The 19,991-nt window shown below is 40.5% G+C and overlaps 1 protein-coding gene across 3 annotated transcripts in view; it reads left to right on the top strand.

Annotated features, from left to right (window-relative positions):
- Positions 1 to 19,991, top strand: part of MBD2 (methyl-CpG binding domain protein 2) — a 276,168-nt gene that overhangs the window by 79,970 nt on the left and 176,207 nt on the right. For all 3 annotated transcript variants that reach the window (XM_085629929.1, XM_085629916.1, XM_085629925.1), the window contains exon 2: positions 18,708 to 18,867. In XM_085629929.1, coding sequence (XP_085486055.1) covers positions 18,708 to 18,867 — 160 coding nt within the window. The remainder of the gene's footprint in view (positions 1 to 18,707; positions 18,868 to 19,991) is intronic.

Here is a 19,991-nt window from a genome sequence, read left to right as displayed (position 1 = left end):
CTGCCTCTAGGAGGTGTTTGAATATACGGAGAATACTTCATAATGTCAGCTGGCGTTTCTGGTTGGTTCACGTACCTGATGCGCCATTTATTAAGGAGGGACGTGTAGAGACCTAGATAAACCCTTCTGTGGCGCTGCAACATATGTCCAGGAGGGCCGGATCCATGCCAGATCACTATGATAACCACTTAAAATTTCATTTACAGGCAGATTCTGAATGGAACAGGGTTACTCAGTGGATGTTTATCCCGAATATCTGGCATAAATGCTCCAGCATGTGAATAAAAAAAATGTTTCTAGCAGCTTGGTTGATATTGTCGATGCTCTTAGCCTAGATGTACATTTTCGAGGCACGAGGTGTGGTACGAAATCACTTGCTATTCCTTACACAAAATGTGTGCTTTATATCTACTCTCCGGCTCACTGCAGTTTGCTGGGAGTGAACATGACATCAAGGCTTGAGGTGTGTCCTTGTCGTGCTTGTACTGTGTGCGTTTTTGTGATGGTTAGAGTCTGGTGTTCTGGACATAACGACGCTGGCAAAAAGCCCTCTCTGCATTTGGTATCCGTGTTTGGCTTTTTTCTGTTTGTGTGTTTTTAAATTTCACTCCGAAATAATGGCAGCGTGGCTGACATTTGCGACTATTTAACAAATGCACACATGGCATACAGCCATAGCACAACAGAAGCAAGTGGTGAGAGGTGTGAAGTAGTGCAATATGCATTACGTGGCAGTGTTTGTGAAGAACTGCAAAACTGCAGGCTTTCGTCAACATTCTTCGCACAGACGCTATTTAACCCACATTTTATTCACATTTAAAAAAAGGAGTATTTTGAGTTTCACCTTTACTTCACTTTTCTAGCATCTAATTATGTGCTCTATTAAACTTTTTAAAGCGCCTAGCGCATTCAAACAGGCCCCTTATGAAATAAGAAGTACAACCTCTGGGTACCAGGCCACAAATGGCAATCCTCTAGATGCAAAAGCTGGTCTCTGCAGAATGTTAGCAAAGCACTTGAGAAATAAATACTGATGCACGACTGTTAAAGATTCATCAGCTGCAGGTATCACAAAAGAACATATACACGCCTAGACTGCATTGTACTTGTGCACAGGACACGCACGTGGCCTTGTTGTTCAAACATCATGCGGCCTATGTAGAAGAACCTGCTGTTGAGGAGCATCTACATAAAACCTGACCTGCTACCACGCTCCCCTCAGGGTGTGTGCTATTCCATCATGCGTCATTGATGTTTACCGTTAGCTGAGAAAATAGGGCTCGAAATGAGCAAGGCGTTCCGCTTTTTCTCGAATTCAAACACTTGGCAAAATCGAGGCTACTTTAAAAAAAAAAAAAGACGTTTTAAATGACGTAGAATGCGCTACTTTTCTCCACCTTTTGGCAGAGCCACTAATTGTAGATTACCGAACCTCTTCATGGTAATTGCCTCTAATCTGTGCTCTTCACTGTGGACCATTACCAGCTCTGCATTCCAGCGGTGTAACCGGTGTTCCACTGTGCGGTGCACACTCTTGACTGGTAAAACCCATTGAACTGTGAGGGCAAATCCCTCATCTAAGAAGGAGAGAAAAATTTCTTATAGAATGTTATTTGAGGTCGTGTTTGTATTTGGTAGACTACCAATCCTTATTTGCACACGTGTAGATATTAGGGATTCCCATTGATATAGTGTGGGCATCTGTGGCTTCCGTGTGGTCTACCTGTAGCATAATGGAGGTGCTAAAATAACGGTGATATTACTTTGCATGTGGTAGACACCGATGACATGATTGTGATCACTTTTGGCATGATGCTGGATCTAGCATTAATGATGGTAAATTTTTGGATAACGGTGGGAATTATTGTCAAAATGTGTGCATCAGTGGAATGTTTGCGCTCACCATAGGCACAATATTGGCCATGGCATATGCCTAATCGTCCCTTCTGTTGAAACGTCAGCGTATAAGATAGTTGTATCCTGTCTGTTTTTGTCCATACACACAATCTTGCATTCTTCTAGCCATTCATCCATGCATTTACTCATTCATGCATCTGTCACCTCGTTCACTCACCCTTCCAAACATTTATACATACCCTTTCACACACTCTGCCGAACAACCAAACACATGTTACCAAGCAATGAAGTAGCTATTATGACTTTTTGGTCGCAATGTGTCTCCTAAGATGTTGGGCCACCCTAAATAACTAATCACGCTGCCTTAAGGTGACTGAAGTCCTGTATGTTGAATTTTCTGCAAGATTGTGTGTCTAATTATTGTAATATTTTTTTTTAAGTGGCACACTATTCACTTTACAGGCGGCAAAGGGAATAAGAGTTAGAAACAGGACTGTCGCATGTAGCGTTCCATTAGCACCGATTCGGTGCAACCGCAGTGAAAGCAGAACATACCCACTGCAGTAATCCCAGCTTCCTGCGTATGTGGATGCACGCTCGACCTGGGTCTGCTAGTATTCTCATCCCACTAGTCATCGCTGGTATAGCATTTAGCATATACTGTCTGAAGTCTTACACCTTCCCCTGCTAAGCTATATACATAGCTGGCGCATGCACAGGTCAAACATCTCTGCAGGTTCACCTTTGCGAATTAGGGACGCTTGCTCACAGTCTCACCTGCTCACACACTCGCTTGTGCACTCGCTCACATCCACACCGCTCCTACATTCACATTTTGCATAGAGGGGTAATGTCTGGAAATCGTTGCCCTGACATAAAGCAGTGGTGTCCAAGGTGGTGATGACATGAGTTATGCCAGAATTTTCGGCTAGCCAGTGACTGTGAGTGATTCCCATTTAGATGAATTAAGAATGTGATTATTTTTACAATTTGTTATTATTCCCCACCTTTTAGATCAGTGTTGAACAACCATGATGCCTTTGCATTTTTGACAGTTTCCCCCCAAGAATCCCGAAATAATGTTGCACTAATAAAACTACATATAGCTTTTTGCAGGCTGGTTCCAAAAGTTTTCGTCCGTGCAGAAAAGAAACCTGCATTTATAAATCTAGTTATGAATAAATAATAAAGTACGAGGTGGGAGCGACTCCGCACCCCCCAGGTCGTTTAATGTTAAAATCATTTCCATCTTCGGACAAGGGGTTTTGAAATATGAAATTATCAAAGCTGTTTGGAACTGAGATTCTGAAAGAACTTTTCTTTAATCTTTACTTACAGAAAAAAATATATAGTTGCCCGAGGCCTGGAAACAAAATCACTTTTCTATTGGAGTGTTTATATTCGTCCAGGCACACCAAGTCTTTGCGCCAGTTGGTGTAGATGAAAATATCAGACATTGAGACAGCTCATGAAGCAGCAGCGTGTTCATCCCAGGGTCCCTAAAGTCACATAAAACTTGCAAGAGCATTAAGCTCTCAAATGGTTCGAAAATGTACTGTGGATCTTTTCTCCTATTGTTGCATAATTCATTGCCTTAGCCAGTTTGATGGGATTTTACATTTGCTGGAATTATTTTTTTTTAGATTTGTTGCAGCTTGAAAGATATGCTGCGAGTCTCAGTATATATTCATTAGAACAAGGGGACCCAAAAAGGTAAATGAGGACCTTGGGTAATCGTTTAGTATAGACAACAATGGTCCTCAAAACATAAGTGATGCAAAAATAAATATAGTTCCGAATCGATACTATATTCCGGAAGTCCAGCCGGACAACCGATTTAATTATAAACAATGAAGGATGCATACATATAGGAACAAATGTACGTGGGACACAGTCCTGTGCCCAAGGTAGAACAAAACATTAACAAAACAAACAAGGCATTTCAGGCAAGACAAAGAGTTAAGCTTAATTTGAGATACAGTGTTATAAGCTTATAACACTGTGGCAGTGGAAGGCCGTGCAAGCTACATTTCCTAAAAGGCTTTCATTAGAGGTAGCAAAGGTATCTGTTATATCAAAACTCATTAGTGTAGACATATTCAAAAACATTCTCCGCTGTTGGCAGTTCATGATGCTTCCAAGACCTATTCTTGTTAATTAACGCTCGTGGAAGGGGTCAAGTGCAGAGGTGGCCAGTCCCTTCCCCTATGGTGAAAAGGTGCCACTATCCCATGGCTGCGGAATCCCAGATGAAAGCTGGTCTGAAGTGGGTTTGCTATTGGAATGTTACTTGTCCAGCAGTGATCTGAGCTCTTACCTGCGTGCATTCCTGAAGCATTAGTGCCACATGGAAGACGGGTTCGTCCATTTTGGTGAGAATTCCAAATCAGTTTTGAGGCATGGAGAATGCATTTCTGTGTAGGAAGAAGTCCTTTTGTCACTGATTTTTAACTGAGGGTAGCTGTGGCTCCCTGATTGGAAGAATGCTAATTGAGATCATTATGTTGGGTATGTTGAGGGTATACAGACCCCACAGTGCATGTATTTCACCTCTTTGTTGCAATATACCTGCCTAACAGATGCCTACCCCATTTCCTCTCTCTCCACTACCTATGTAACATTAAAATCATTGTACAAAGTCAAATTCCCCTCTAATGCTATAGAGTGATAATTTTAGACAAAAGCCAGTTGAAACTTTGTAGATAGAACACCAAGCGATTTTATCAATAGTAATGGATGCCCACATTGAAGCAGTGAGAGGTGGCAAGGTACAGTCTCCTCGGCTGAACCAGTGCCAGAGACCGGCTTGTTTGGCAGAATGTAGCTCAGAGGGGCTGGGTCTCGCTGTCGAATTCCCTGCTCTCACCCCATTTATCACTGCAGTAAGGCAGGACTACAGCCTTTTTAGTGAATACCTAAGTGTCCACCGCTTATGCATTAAATTCAGCGAATGGCGCCGATGAAAGATGATGTTTGGGGAGCGACCAGTGAATGGTTGCTAGAGATCCTCCAAGAGCTATGTGAAAGATGTTTGTGGGTCATAATATGCTTCATTTACCCCTTTGGAGTCTGGAATTAGATGGAAAACTTTCTCAGCACATTAGGAACATGGAACTAGTATAATGCAAACACTTTTATGACAAAGGCTGACGAAATAAAGTATTTGAAATGAAACTAGTTTTAACACTGGTGTATAATCTAGCGCTAAACAGATTTTCTTCTAGAAATGTCTGAGACTTGTCCATGTGAGCCACTGGCACCCATGATGCTTCTTGTGCCCAGTTCTAGAATTCTATTTTGTAACTTTTTGCCTCCAGGCCACCTTTAACTTTTCTATGGTTTTTATTAAAAATGTTTTTTCAATATCTTCCACTACTTAATTTTATACAAATCAGTTGCTCTTTCACGTTTGAGCAAGCCTGTTCCCTGCCATCAGTAAAATTTAAGTTTGATCTTTTCGAACACTGAAAATTATCTTTAACTTTTGGACTTGTACCAATTGCATATCTGAGCTTTTCTAAGCCATTTATTCTCCATCTGAATCATTCAATCTTATGAGCTCTTAAGTGTTCCCCACCGGCGCTCCACACCACGCCCTCTCCTGGGCTGTGTTGGATGACTAGATCTTACCTGACTTAAACAGTTAATTTGTGGGGAATTTACTAATGTACTACTGGGTCAGCAAAGTCGATTCTCTGAAGGCTAAGGAAAAGCCAACCTAATGCAAAAACATTCATACCAACTTCTGAAGAAGCTTGGAGGGAGGCACAGACATTCCATGTGGCTGACAGAGATATGCTCCATTGGTGGAGTGGCAATCCATACAATTGCGGGGCCCTTGGACTGTGAGACCTTCTGAGTCAAGAGTGAGACCCTAATGCAGGGCCTTCAAACTAGGAGACCCCCTTAGGGGGCCCTCAAGTGATCCCAGGGAGGTGCCAGGCTTTGGCCATAAGAACCATTCTGCTGATAACAGTGCCCAGTTTACGGGGGTGGAGAGGGTATGTTGTGTGAGTGGCTCGAAGTCGCTCTTTAATGGGCCATCGCTAACATATTTGGTCATTTACAACCGGACTAGGAGAAGGTGCCAAAAGGGAAGGGACGCCAAATATTCTTCAAATCCCCCAACCCTATTTTTAATATCCACAGTGTGGATACTTTTACACATTAGTAAGGCCTGCCTGACCAGAATAGTATATTTGGCAATCATGTGTTTGGTTGCATTTTTAAAACGGTAACCGAACTCAACTGCAATGTTAAAATAAGTCTAGACCTATTTAAACATTGGCGGTTTAATAGAATAATTGTGATATTTTTTTTTTTGTGAGGGGGCAAATTCCTCAAGGATTCTGCATGTCCAGTAATGCCTCCGAATCTCATATACGTGCTACTTTTAATTGCCCTTTATATCAAAACATTCAGAAGATATACTTGGAGGATTGTAATAAATGATAAGCTAGATTTGCAGCTTCCCATAGTATTGTTTTTAAATGATTTAAATGTTTTAAATCTTTTTTTAATCGTGTAAGTTATTAGAAAAATTATATATGAATAATTGATGGATAGTTGGATAGTTGATATATGGATATTTATGTTGTAAAGCTAAAACTGTACTGTACAGTTGTTGGGCAGTGCTGTGTTTTCGTCTCATGTTTATTTCTGTTCATTTATCTTCATGGAGTACAGCCTGGAATTCCCCCAAACATTGATCTTATACTGAATGAGAAATTAAGATGTGAAAAATGTAGATTTGTGCCACCTTGGATAGGAAATCCTACTTTAAGAAAGATGTGTTGGTTAATAATATCCCTATGTCTTTAATGCAAACTCTGTGAGCTTCAACATTCCAATATGAAAAATGTCATAAAGATGATGACATCATAAACACATTAGGTCAATATGAACTCTACCACACTAGGTTTCTCTTTATTTCTTGTTGTGAGGAAACCGGAAGGATGGCCAACCAGTCTAACAGGACATCAGGAGAACCTCAGCCGACAGAATTCCTGCCCAGGTGGAGTTAAGCAAATTTGACTGTGAATGAGGAGACAAGATGCCGAATAATGGGGGTGGGTAACAAAAAAATAGGGAGGTAATATTGGCTTCCATGTCTTTATGAAAAATATGATTTCCACCTCATGGAGGGGCAAATATGTGTTGTGGTTTGAGGCATGGGTGGTCACATTGTACAAGTTCAAAGCCTAGCAACAACACGTGCAGAAGTGCCTTATAGGTTTACAATAAAAATCAATAAAGGTATAAGTGCAGGACCAATCTGCATTGCTATGCAAGACTTTTTAGGTACCTCATTAGATATAAGTTTTAAAAGCAATAGAGCTGTGACCAGAGTGTGCACGGCGGTGACCTAAATCCACTGCAGTCATTTGAAGGATTGCTTACAACCACTAAGCTATGGTCGCCTCCAAAAACTCGTTTAAGGTGTTTCGGAAGGAGACCAGCAAGGGGCAAAACTTCCTCTACTCATTAATCTTGAGACATTAAAGAAAATTCAAGGCTGGGTTAAAAAAAACATTGCGAACATCTGGCAAGGAAAAAACAAACCATCTAAAGTGAAGGATCTAGCCTTAACCGGGACTGTGTAGTAAGACAAAGTAGAGCTGGCAGCTTGCCAGGCAGTCTTTTGAGATCCAAAGCTTTATTTGAAGACCAGCTAGTCATTAGATAGAACCAAATTAGCACCCTAAATGGAGTTGTAAAGGAGGGGAGGTGGTTGCAGTCAAGTGTGTGCAGTTCATGAATCAGCAGATTAAGGTTGTTATCCATGTTGGACTGACGTTTATCAGAAGATAAGTGGTGACAAGTGGAAACCTAATTTTGATGGAAGGCTAAACCTTGCTGTCAGTGAAGATGTTCACAAAACCGCATCTTCGGTAAGATACTCTATGGGAATCCAGACTCCTTGACATACAGCAGCATATCCAAGCTGATTGAGAGCACCTAACCTTTCCAGGAAGTTTACAACTCTTATGAGAGGTGAGAATAGGCTTCAACTGTCAGACTCATTAGAATGGTCAGGGAGAGGAGATGGCAAATGGGTTGGTGAAAGTCTCTATCTGAAGGAGTGGAAAATCATTCCTGAGATGCCCAAAAGGAATACAAGAACAGCACATTCAGGAACCCTCTTTTCCTAGAAGAAAGGAGGTATGTGTCTGTATTTCTCTCGCTTCCTCTTTCCCTCCCCAAAATGGCAGTCTCTGTATCCATGTGCTGTCTCAAGACTATCACATTGACACTATGAGGAAGCCACTTGAGACCGGTCTTGAGGCATCTGTTGGACCAGCTGTCTTGAAGAAAGTGAGTATGTGAGCTGGAACTAGGGTCTTGAAATCAAAACATAATGTTCTGCTTGGAAAGATAGGTTTGTCTAGGTATTGGTGCCGCCACTTTGTCTTGGTATCTGCTAGTATTTTGAAACAGAGGCTGTCTAGGCAATTAGAATAGCCACAGCTCATTGTCTCTTTGCAGAAGTATGCTACAACCTATACTGTCCAAGATCAAGCTTTGGTATAAGTTCTGGCAAAGAGATCTTGGGCTTTCTTATGTATAAGACTCTATTGAAAGGTTCACTTTCAATACAATGCTTAAGAGATGCTGACACACATCCTTACAGGCCTCTGCCACAGTAAGAAAAAAAAAATATGTATATGTGTGTGTGTGTATATATGTATATGTGTGTGTGTATATATATATATATATATATATATATATATATATATATATATATATTCACTGAAAAAACCATGGGTTTCACACACGTTATAGTTAGGAATTAGCATTTAAAAAACCTTAGAAATTCAATGAAAAAACCAAAGGTTTCACACATGTTATAGTTAGCTGGACATTTCACTCGTAAAAAACCAATGAAATTCCCCCGTTATAGTTAGTTCAGCTAACTATAACTCGCGCGCCCGCAATGCACTGCTGATGACGTCACATATTACATCACTCATGACATGGTCAGTGACATCACTCATGACATCACTGATGACATCTCAAATGACATTACTGATGACATCATCCAGTGAATGTGTGTGTTTCTGAAAATTAAATATGTTTTATATATATGTATATCTCAAGGTCGATGGAAGAATAAATGGGTATATAAGTGTCTAAATGGATGATTTGTTTTTGAAAAATTGATTGTGTAACTGACTGATTAAGTGTATCATAGTGAATACATGGCTTAGTGAGTAATGTTTAAATATGTAAATATCTGTATCAGTCTCTCACTTTGTGTATAAGTGGCTGCATGGGTTGGTGAGTAGCTACATGGGTGTCTATATAGGTTATTAGTTGGTTTTATGAGTATCAGTCTGAGTGTCTGCATGGTTCGGTGGGGGTATTATGTAGTGCATAGGTGCATGAATGAATGACTCACTCTTTGTATGTGTTGAAGACAGCATGTGTGCAGGACTCTATGGGTGGATGAGTGAGTGTATGGGTGTGTTAGTGAGTGAATGACTGTCTCAATAGTGTCTTTATGAGTAACTACATATGTTTTAAACTAGTATATGTGACTATTGGTGTATATAAGCGAGTATATGTGAGAGTGAGAGATTGAAAGAGTTCCTGTATGAATAAGTATGTGTTTCTATAAGTGATTGTTTAAAAGACTAAGTATGTGTAAGTTTCCGTAGAAGTAAGTGTGGTGGTGTGTGTATAACTGTATATGAAGATAAATGGATGTTTGATTCTTTTTTAGCATGAGTGACTATGTGTGTGAGTACCTCTCTGGATGAGTGGCATTGTGTAACAGGATGTATAGGTGTATGAGTACATATGATGAGTGAGTACATGTATGAGTGACTGTATAGGACTGTTGGTGAATGAGTGGATGTGTATGTGGATCTTAGAATTACTGTATAGGTTGTTATAACTGGTATTGGTATGTCCATTGTTTTTAAAATTTTAATTTCTATTTTTGAATGTGTGTATCAAAGGTTATATTAGGGGAAGAGGAGGTCTGCCACTCTATCACAAGGATGATGTCATCAGTGATGTCATTTGAGATGTCATGAGTGATGTCATGAGTGATGTCACTGACCATGTCATGAGTGATGTAATATGTGACGTCATCAGCAGTGCATTGCGGGCGCGCGAGTTATAGTTAGCTGAACTAACTATAACGGGGGAATTTCATTGGTTTTTTACGAGTGAAATGTCCAGCTAACTATAACATGTGTGAAACCTTTGGTTTTTTCATTGAATTTCTAAGGTTTTTTAAATGCTAATTCCTAACTATAACGTGTGTGAAACCCATGGTTTTTTCAGTGAATTTGCAAGGTTTTTTAAATGCTAATTCGTAACTATAACGTGTGTGAAACCCATGGTTTTTTCAGTGAATTTGCAAGGTTTTTGAAATGCTAATTTTTTTTTTTCTTCTATTTTTTTAAACATATTTTTATTTTAATTTTCTATCCTTTTTTAAAGACTATGGTTAAATTTTTAAAATTCTATGTTTTTTTTAATATATTTTATAAAATAAACATGTAAAATTTATTTGCAATACATTTTTTCCTTTTTTTTATTTTTTTTTTAGTACGCGTACCGTAAGCTTACGGTAAGCGTACGGTTTACGCAACGTCCGTAATTTATCTACGCTGTTTGTGTATATTTACGCAATTTGCGTAGCCGCGCGTACTCCGCGTGGGACGCGTACGCGTGTACGCTAAACGCGCACGTTACGCGGAAGTGTCGGGGAGTGACTGTTATGCGCAAGCGCGTGTCTTTTTTACGCGCATGCGTACTTTTGCCGTAAGCGTACGGTAGGTCATGTGATCATGAAACACAACTTTTGATTGGTTGAAACTACTTTCAGTTCTAGAACTCTCCTACACCACACCCATTCCCCTCATTTCTGCTTGTGATCCCTTAGGAGAAGGAGCTGGGTTGTCTTTGTGATACGATGGCAGAACAGCAGAGCCCTTCTGAGAGTGAGGCTAGCACTAGCAGCACTACCTTGAGGCAGAGAGCGAGGAAACAAAAGACCTCTTATGTATGGGATTATTTTACTTTTCCTGAAGGCCAGCAAAAGGTAAATGCACCCTTAGTAACTTGTAAGCTGTGTAAGCGTGTACTTTCAAGAGGTAATCCTGACAGGAAGTATTCCTTTGGGAATCATACCATGATGAGACACCTCAAGGATGTACACAGAAGGACACATGCTCGACTTACTGGAGGTAACCCTTCAGAAAGTCAACCAAGCACATCCACAGCAGCTCAGCCTGGACCATCATCTGCAGGGCCGAGTCCTTCTTCTGCAGGTCAGGTGAGCCCTTCATCTGTGGGGGGAGCATCTCCTTTTGCTGGCCCTCTGGAAATTAACCCTCGATTTCTGAGGGTTGATATTCGATGCGCCTCTTGTCATGATCTAATTTGTCATAGGGAGACCAGTGTTTCCCTAGTGAACAACAAAATAGATCAGCACACTTGTCGCAGAGACTAATTTTCCCAATCTTTCTTTCCTCTGTCCCTGCATGAACACAACGGCTCTTTTAAGAGCCAACCTTATCTTTCATCTTTTTTTTATATATGTTTTTAAAAACTTTTTTTTTTTTTTTTTTTTTACCGTACGCGTACGGTGCGCGTAATTTTTTTTTTTTTTTTTTTTAAAAACACTAAAAATCAATTATCACATTACAAGGTCCTTGAGAGACTACAATTAAAAACTGAAAATGTGATTGTGGAGAAGTGGAAAAAAGGGACCATGATATTTTTGACTTACCATACCCACTCAAAAAAATATTTATTCATTTAATTTTTTTTTAAATTGCATTAAAAATGGTTCTAGTTTTCGAAAATTATCTATCTCAATCATGACATCTCTGCCTGAAATTCCTATATGCACACAGTCATGTTTTCACATTAGTCACAAAACGAAATTTCTTTGCCAATTTGAAAGCACACTTACTGCTCTTTTTTTTTTTTTTGCAAGTGATAATCACTTTTACAGACTGACACATTATGAATCCACTTTTCAGATTTTTTAAAAAGCCCATGTCCAGACTGCTTTTTCAGACCACCACCATGTGTATCCTGGGTGACTGCCTACACTCCAGCAAGGGCAACCAGCCTTAGTGATGCTGAATGTATTTGCATTACAGACTGAAACCTCAAACCCCACTCGCTTGTAAATACTGTGCATGATTCTACATGGAAAGCAGCTGGGTGTGTGCTAAGAGTCTGCTTCTGCACCAAAAAATCGCTCCCCCTTTTTCCTACTAATGCAAATATAAAATTACCAGAGTTGTACACAATAAATCTCTGCCTATATTTCTCAACATGTGTAACCTGGGTGACTGCCTACATTCCAGCAAGGGCAACCAGCCTTAGTGATGCTGAATGTATTTGCATTACTGAGTCCAACCTCAAACCCTTAAACTATTCTTTTTTTTTTTGTGCCAATACACCTTAATTTATCGTGAAAACATAGTCCATATTATTTTACATGTTCCTCACATTTAAATTTCTCCCAAAACAGAAAATAATAAACACAACTTCAACAAAAAGAATTACATTTCTATTATTAATTTCTTAATTTAGCATATACATCTCCTCTCAAACTCTAAACTCACCTTTAAAATGAGTTAGTTGTGAAAGAAATGTGGCACTCAAACAGCAGATTATCAGAGCCAGGATCTCTGTTCTCTACACCTCTCTCCTCTCAGCAGAACCAGATAATGGCAAAGTTTCCCTCTATTTTTCCACACATATACATGTAAGTTTCAAATCTCAGTGCTTCCCCCTTTTTTTCAAATGTAATCACACATTTCTATTGGTTGAAAACCAACCCTTTTCCAAAAGTACCCTTCCCCCAACTTGACTTCTGCCTAGTACCCTTCCCCCAACTTGACTTCTGCCTGCTACCATAGCAACAGCTCATGGAACACTGCTGTGTGGAGTTAGGTCAGAAGTTCGCCAAACAATGTTTCAATTCCACAGAGCAAGAGTGCTTGACTTTTCAAACCTTACAGCAAATCCATAGTACTGTTCTTTGGTAACACATTTTTCTGTACCAATACAAAACATGCTTCTATAAATTTACACATACAGCCTAGTTTTTAGTGTAGAATGGTATGAAACAGCCAATCAGTTCTTTTTTTTTTTTATAAAAAAATATGTATGCCTCCATTTCCAAACTGTCTTTCATTTCTTTTTACCATTCTACTGAATTACACCTCCTGAGTGCATCCAGATCTCCTTTGAAGATGTTCACAGTGTGATTTGTAGGACACAGCTATGTCTTCTGGAGTGAAAAGTTTGCAGAGAAAACAGGTATTGTGAGAGACCTTGCTTTGCCAAATGCATCCATTAAATGGATTGGTCAGAGAGGGTTAAAGTGGCACCAATTGATGCCATTGGTGAAATCCTTCATTCAAATCCAACACCCTGACCTCATAATAGTGCACTGTGGTGGCAATGACCTAGGCACTTTGACTGGGCTAGGTCTGGAAATGCTTATGAAGGACACCTTTGCACAATTGTTTTCACTTTTCCCTAAAACTGCCTTTGTGTTTTCCAACATATGCCAAAGGCAAAAATGGAACTGGTCCAATCATTTCTGTCCGCAGATTGACAAAGCAAGAAAGCACGTCAACAAATCTGTTTCTGCTTTCCTCCGTGACTATGGTATGGGTTCCATTTACCACAACAACTTGCGTTACGACATGCAAGACATTTATAGAGGAGATGGTGTGCACTTCAATGATGAAGGGAACAGAGTCTTCCTCTTGAACCTTAGACTCTGCATCGGTACTTACTTGTAGGTACCACTAAAAAATAACTTCATAAACACAACGGCTCTTTTTAGAGCTCCCTAATATCTAAACTCTTAAATCTGCATTTCATTTCTTTTATTTATTTTGTTTGTTACCGTACGCTTACCGTACGCGTACCCCGTGATTTTTTTTTAAATCAATAAATGTTTTCTTTGTACTTTTCTGTCCTTCTTTGACCCCCTCACAAATGTAAGGGGGTCTGTAACTCTCCTCCTTGCCCCCTTTTCTTGTTATCACTCTTTTTTTTCTGAGTGAAACACACGAAATGGCGGCCGCCGCTTCCTGGTTTCGGCCGATTCGAATGTTTACTAAGATCTTAGAGCCAATCAGAATCGCGCTCGCCACCGTACGCGTACGGTAAGCGTACCGTAAGCTGGCTCAGATATATATATTGATTTAAAGGCTATTTTCTCAGAATCTACTGAACAGATTTACACCAAACCTACAAAAGGCACTTCCTTGACCTGAGGACTACCTCTCTGCCAAATTTCTAGTAATTCTGTTCAGCCGTTCGGGCTGTAGCCCTGTCTAAAGGTCCTATGGAAAAATGCATGGGAAAAACGCGTTTTGGGACCCCCCTTTTATCTCCGCCCCCGCTTGACGAATCCCCCCGAGACTTTCAGGGTAGGAGCGGAGCGTAGCGCCCCACCTATTTTGAGAAATTCGCGAGGATTCGTCGACCGGCGCCAAAGTTATTCAAAATAGAATGTTGCGGATTTCCTATGGAAACGTGGTCCTAACTATAACTACCTACTGGCGACCGCCAGTAGGTAATATATATATATATATATATATATATATATATATATATAGATATATATATATATATAGATATAATTGTATATATATATATATATAATATATATTCAGTGAAAAAACCATAGGTTTCACATATGTTATAGTTAGCTGGACATTTTACTGATAAAAAACCAATGAAATTCCCCCGTTATAGTTAGTGCAGGCAACTATAACTCACGCGACCGCAATCCTCTGCTGATGCTAATACTGTATTTAGACACTTATTTGCCCATGTCTTCTTCCATTAAATTTTAGCTATACATATATTACAAATATTTTTTTTTCATAAAGACACATATGTCATCAGCAGAGGATTGCGGTCGCGTGAGTTATAGTTGCCTGCACTAACTATAACGTGGGAATTTCATTGGTTTTTTATCAGTAAAATGTCCAGCTAACTATAACATGTGTGAAACCTATGGTTTTTTCAGTGAATTTGTACGTTTTTTTTAAATGCTAAGTTACTTTACGCCATTCATGGCGTGTGCGCCCACTTAACGCAGTTCGTTCCGTGCGCGCACGGTGCGCTTAGTGCACCGTGCGCGCACAGTGAGCACGCGGTGCGCTTCGCGCACCGCGCGCCCACTTTACGCAGTTAGTGCCGTGCACGCACGGTGGGCACGCGGTGCGCTACGCGCACTGCGTGCCCACGTTACGCTAGATGGGCCATGTACGCACGATGCGCTTCACGCACCGTGCGCACATGGAGGACATATGATGCGCTTCGTTGTGAAAGGTAATATTTTAATTTTTGGGACATGTAATATGCCATGCACAACTGGTGACCTTCGGGCACCATTTGCACATGGGGTGGGGAAAGTATGGATATTTTATTTTTTTAATAATTTTTACCGTACGCGTACGGTAAGCGTAATCGGCGAAATTATCGAAAAAATTAAAATTCCGTTTTTGGCCTTGGGGGATCTTTGGGGACTCCCTCAACATGGCTAGGTGCTTAGGAGCTGTCTAAACAGCCCCTTTACATGTTTTTGGCCTTTGTTTTTTAACCCCCTCTCAGAGTGCGAGAGAGAAAATGGCGGCCGCCACTTCCTGGTTTCCACCGATTCGAATGTTTACTAAGATCTAACAGCCAATCAGATTCGCGCTCGCGCACGACACCGTACGCGTACGGTAAACTTACCGTAAGCGCACCGTAAGCTGCCACAGATATATATATTGATTTAAATGCTATTTTCTCAGGAACTACTGAACAGATTTACACCAGACCTACAAAAGGCACTTCCTTGACCTGAGGACTACCTCTCTGCCAAATTTCAAGTAACTCTGTTCAGCCGTTCGGGCTGTAGCTGTGTCTAAAGGTCCTATGGAAAAATGCATGGGAAAAACGCGTTTTGGGACCCCCCTTTTTTCTCAGCCCCCACTTGACGAATCCCCCCGAGACTTTCAGGGTAGGAGCGGAGCGTAGCGCCCCATTAGTTTTGAAAATTTCGCGAGGATTCGTCGACCGGCGCCAAAGTTATTCCAAATAGAATGTTGCGGTTTTCCTATGGAAACAGGGTCCTAACTATAACTACCTACTGGCGACCGCCAGTAGGTAATATATATATATATATATATATATATATCTCTCATAGGTTTCACACATGTTATAGTTAGCTGGACATTTCACTCGTAAAAAACCAATGAAATTCCCCCGTTATAGTTGGTGCAGGCAACTATAACTCACGCGACCGCAATCCTCTGCTGATAGTTATGTATTTATCAAGTTTTTTTGTTTTTTCAGGTTTTTCACCGTGCGCGCACCTCGCGATTTAAAAAAAAAAAATAAAATAATAATTTTTTTTTCGCCCTTGGGGGTCCTTCTGTGACCCCCTGACCAAAGCTTGGGGGTCAGGAACTGTCCACTCTGCCCCCTTTTCAAGTTCTCCACCTTTTTTTTTCACCCCCTCAGACTGCGAGAGACAAAATGGCGGCCGACACTTCCTGGTTTCGACCGATTGGAATGTGTACCGACATCTAACAACCAATCGGAATTGCGCTCGCGCACGGCAGGGTGCGCGCACAGTGCGTGCACGGTGCGCGCGTATAGATATTGATATGCTTTTAAATGCTATTTTCTCAGGAAATACTGAACAGATTTGCACCAGACCTGCAAAAGGCACTTCCTTGACCTTATGGCTACCTCTCTGCCAAATTTCACATAATTCTGTTCAGCCGTTCGGGCTGTAGCTGCGACTAAAGGTCCTATGTAAAAATGCATGGGGAAAACGCGTTTTGGGACCCCCCCTTTTTCTCGGCCCCCGCTTGACGAATCACCCCGAGACTTTCAGGGTAGGAGCTGAACGGAGCGCCCCATTAGTTTTGAAAATTTCGCGAGGATTCGTCAACCGGCGCCAAAGTTATTCAAAATAGAATTTTGAGATTTCCTATGGAAACTAGGTTGTAACTATAACTATCTACTGGCGACCGCCAGTAGATAATATATGATATAAAACTGTACTGCCATTCCTTGTCTGATTTCTAGGACAACCTCTAGAAAATCTCGTCCTGAACATTTAGAAGAGCTTGATACCTCAAAGTGGATCAGTGACCAAAGAAGTCTCAGTATTTGAGCCAGCTCTCTTTTACAGAAAGAATGAGAAGGTCCTGAGGGTTGCTGAAAGTCTTCTTGATTTTGAAACTTGTTAGTGCAGACAGACTAAACTGGCCGTGGCGCTATTGTCCAAGTAACTCAAGTAGTGTAAATTCTGGGAAGGAATGGTTGTAAAAAATTATGTAGTTAATCAGAAAGCCCACTCCCTGTAAGAAGTTGGTTGCTGGATTGATGTGATGGAAGGACTTTTTATAGGATAGGGCCACGATGAGAATATAGTTGAAATAGACAATAACATGTTCCTTGACAGAGTACATTAAACCGGTTACAAAGCGGTGCTTTAACTTTGCGAAACATTGCGGCACTAAAATGAAGTCTGGTGTAGTCTCTGTCTGCTGTGCCAGCGGAACTGTTATTAGAGGCTGGTGATGCGGTAAAATGTGGCTTGTGTCTACCCTGACAATTCAGTTTCCCAATAAGGTGTCTCAAAGGTTGCTGCCCTCCATTTAGAAGCCTGAGTAAACCAATTTCTGGACGCATGCTTTTTGAATAGAACGGCAGTGCTGATGAAACCTAAGACCGTAAAGGTGTTTTGATCATGGCATCCTTTCGAAGTAGGTCTTGGATTTTCAGATTCATCTGTAGTTCATAACTTAGAAGCAAAGTTAGTCCAACTCTCCCACTGACCACTGGTAATCGAGCTGAGTTAGCATGTGTGTCTTTGTAGTACTCATGATGGACTAATACTATGATCAAATATTTAAAATGTTTAAATTATATTCTCATTGTATCGTCATGAAAATAATAAGACCATGTGGATGTTGTGGTGATGTTGCAGCTGATCATTGTACATCTAGCTCTGCTTCAAACAACCAGGCTCCGCCTGTGGTGCTCGCTACGTTTCAAGAAAATAATCAGTTTACTGTTGTATCCTAAAACTATTTGATGTATCATACGAGTCAAAAATGTATACTCTGCTGCTAGAAGAATACATTGGAAATAGGGATTTAGGAGTAGTTCTAAATACTAGGAATGTGAAGTATTAGCATACCCAGTGAATCAGTGTCTGCTCGTCCTACCTTTACCATTCTGGGCCGTGGCTTATCTTAGTGCGCACCACACATTTCTTTGGTGGTAACCTCTACACCACTGTAGACATGAAAGGCAGTTCTTGTCCTCTGATTACTGTTCAATGTAGAGTCAATGTGCATGAAAAGCCACCAATAATTAATTGCGTTATTTAATATCAGCTGGGCTTATGAGATCTATTGTGCCATCATTCACTGGATGGCCCTTGTCATTTCTCTGTCTCTAGCTGCTCCAAGGATACTGGTGCTTAGACATTAGTTCTGTGTTTTGGGTGGGGTTCTGGGGCCGGCTGAAAAGGAGTGCTCCTGCTGTATCTGAATTGGAATGGTGAGGGCAATATAAGTTGCTTTGTTCGAGAGTCGAGGCATGAGCCAGAAAAAGGCATGTACATGTTAATTTAAATTTAGTTACTTGACGACCCTTTCCAAGGGTTAGTCGTACACTTTATAAACCTCATTGTGTTCCAGATTTTTCAGAAATTATTTAAGAAGTCTTTTTTTTTTTCTGTAGTTTTATGACGAGGATGCAAAACACTGACTCTATGCCAAGTACTTACAGAATGTTGCGGAGTCTTGTAATACTACTGTATTAAAATATTTTTTTCTTTTTAGTCCCAGTGGGAAGAAGTTCAGAAGCAAGCCACAGTTGTCGAGATATCTGGGAAACACTGTGGATCTCAGTAGTTTTGACTTCAGAACGGGGAAGATGATGCCCAGTAAATTGCAAAAGAACAAACAAAGACTAAGAAATGATCCACTAAATCAAAACAAGGTTGGTTGCTCTCTCGTTGTAGCACTTGAACAAATTATTGCTTTAAGAGACCATGACTGATGCCTGTGCAGGCGCAATGAAAAGCAGGGCATGGCAAGTACATTGATCTCCAACAGGACACATTAACACCAACCTGAATTCCCTGGTGATGGATTGCTCCTGACTGCAATTGTGAGAAAATGACATGAAGCAGGGGCTTGGATGGACATGTTTGTACCTAGCAAGTTCCCATTTGTCTAATTTTCTTTGTTTGTTTTAGCCATACATTTCAAGCACTATGACCTTTTTTCTCAATCACATTTATGCAATACAAAGTCTGCCATCAGCTGTACCTACTTATTAGGAACTGGGTTGTTGGTTTACCGGGGTGTGAGCCTTGGTCAAGCAGCAACCACAGTCCTAGTCAGGGTAAGGCACAAGCAAACCCCAAAGTAACCTGCGCTCACCCTCTGATAGCTTGGCACAGAGCAGTCAGGCTCAACTAGAAGCAATGTTGTGAGAATGTGGCTCTGTATATACTGTTGCCAAATAGGTACAGTGTGTACAGAGTCCACAGTCCCCAGAGGTTTGGCAGAGGCTAAAAAGTTAGATATAACCTTACTCTCTAAAGGGGTAGCTTGATGAGCAGTAAGGCAGTATCGGAGGACAGTGTAAAGCATTTGTTGCACACACTCAGTCAGCAAATGGTCTCACACACTCTAACTGAACTCTAGGCCAATGGTTTATATATAAAAAATATATGTTTGTTTTATTTTAGAACTAACAATAGGTATCAAAATATACTTTCTCAGAATGAGATGCTTTGGGTAAATACTTATGCAATATGCAATTAGCTTTTATAGGAAGTTACAGGTTGTTGCAATAGGCAACACAATTTCAAACACAATAATGCATGGAGTTCAATGGAAGTTTTAAGTTATTTGCAATAGATTACTTTCAGGATTACTTTTGTAATTCCAGGACTGAATCCTAGATTCAGTCCTGGGCCAGTTCTTAGAAACAAGTGATAAAAGTCGACTTAATTGCTGTTATGATTTTTAGGTAATATTTTGCTATTTTAAAAGTTGACAGAAGAAATTTCATAGAAAACAGTCAGTGATTCCCTATGGAAGAAAAGTCAAGTT

Source organism: Triturus cristatus, chromosome 2_1 (genome assembly GCF_964204655.1).
Source record: "Triturus cristatus chromosome 2_1, aTriCri1.1, whole genome shotgun sequence".
Classification (NCBI taxonomy): Eukaryota; Metazoa; Chordata; class Amphibia; order Caudata; family Salamandridae; genus Triturus; species Triturus cristatus.
Note: the sequence above shows the minus strand (reverse complement) of the source record. Positions and strands in the feature narration are given on the sequence as shown.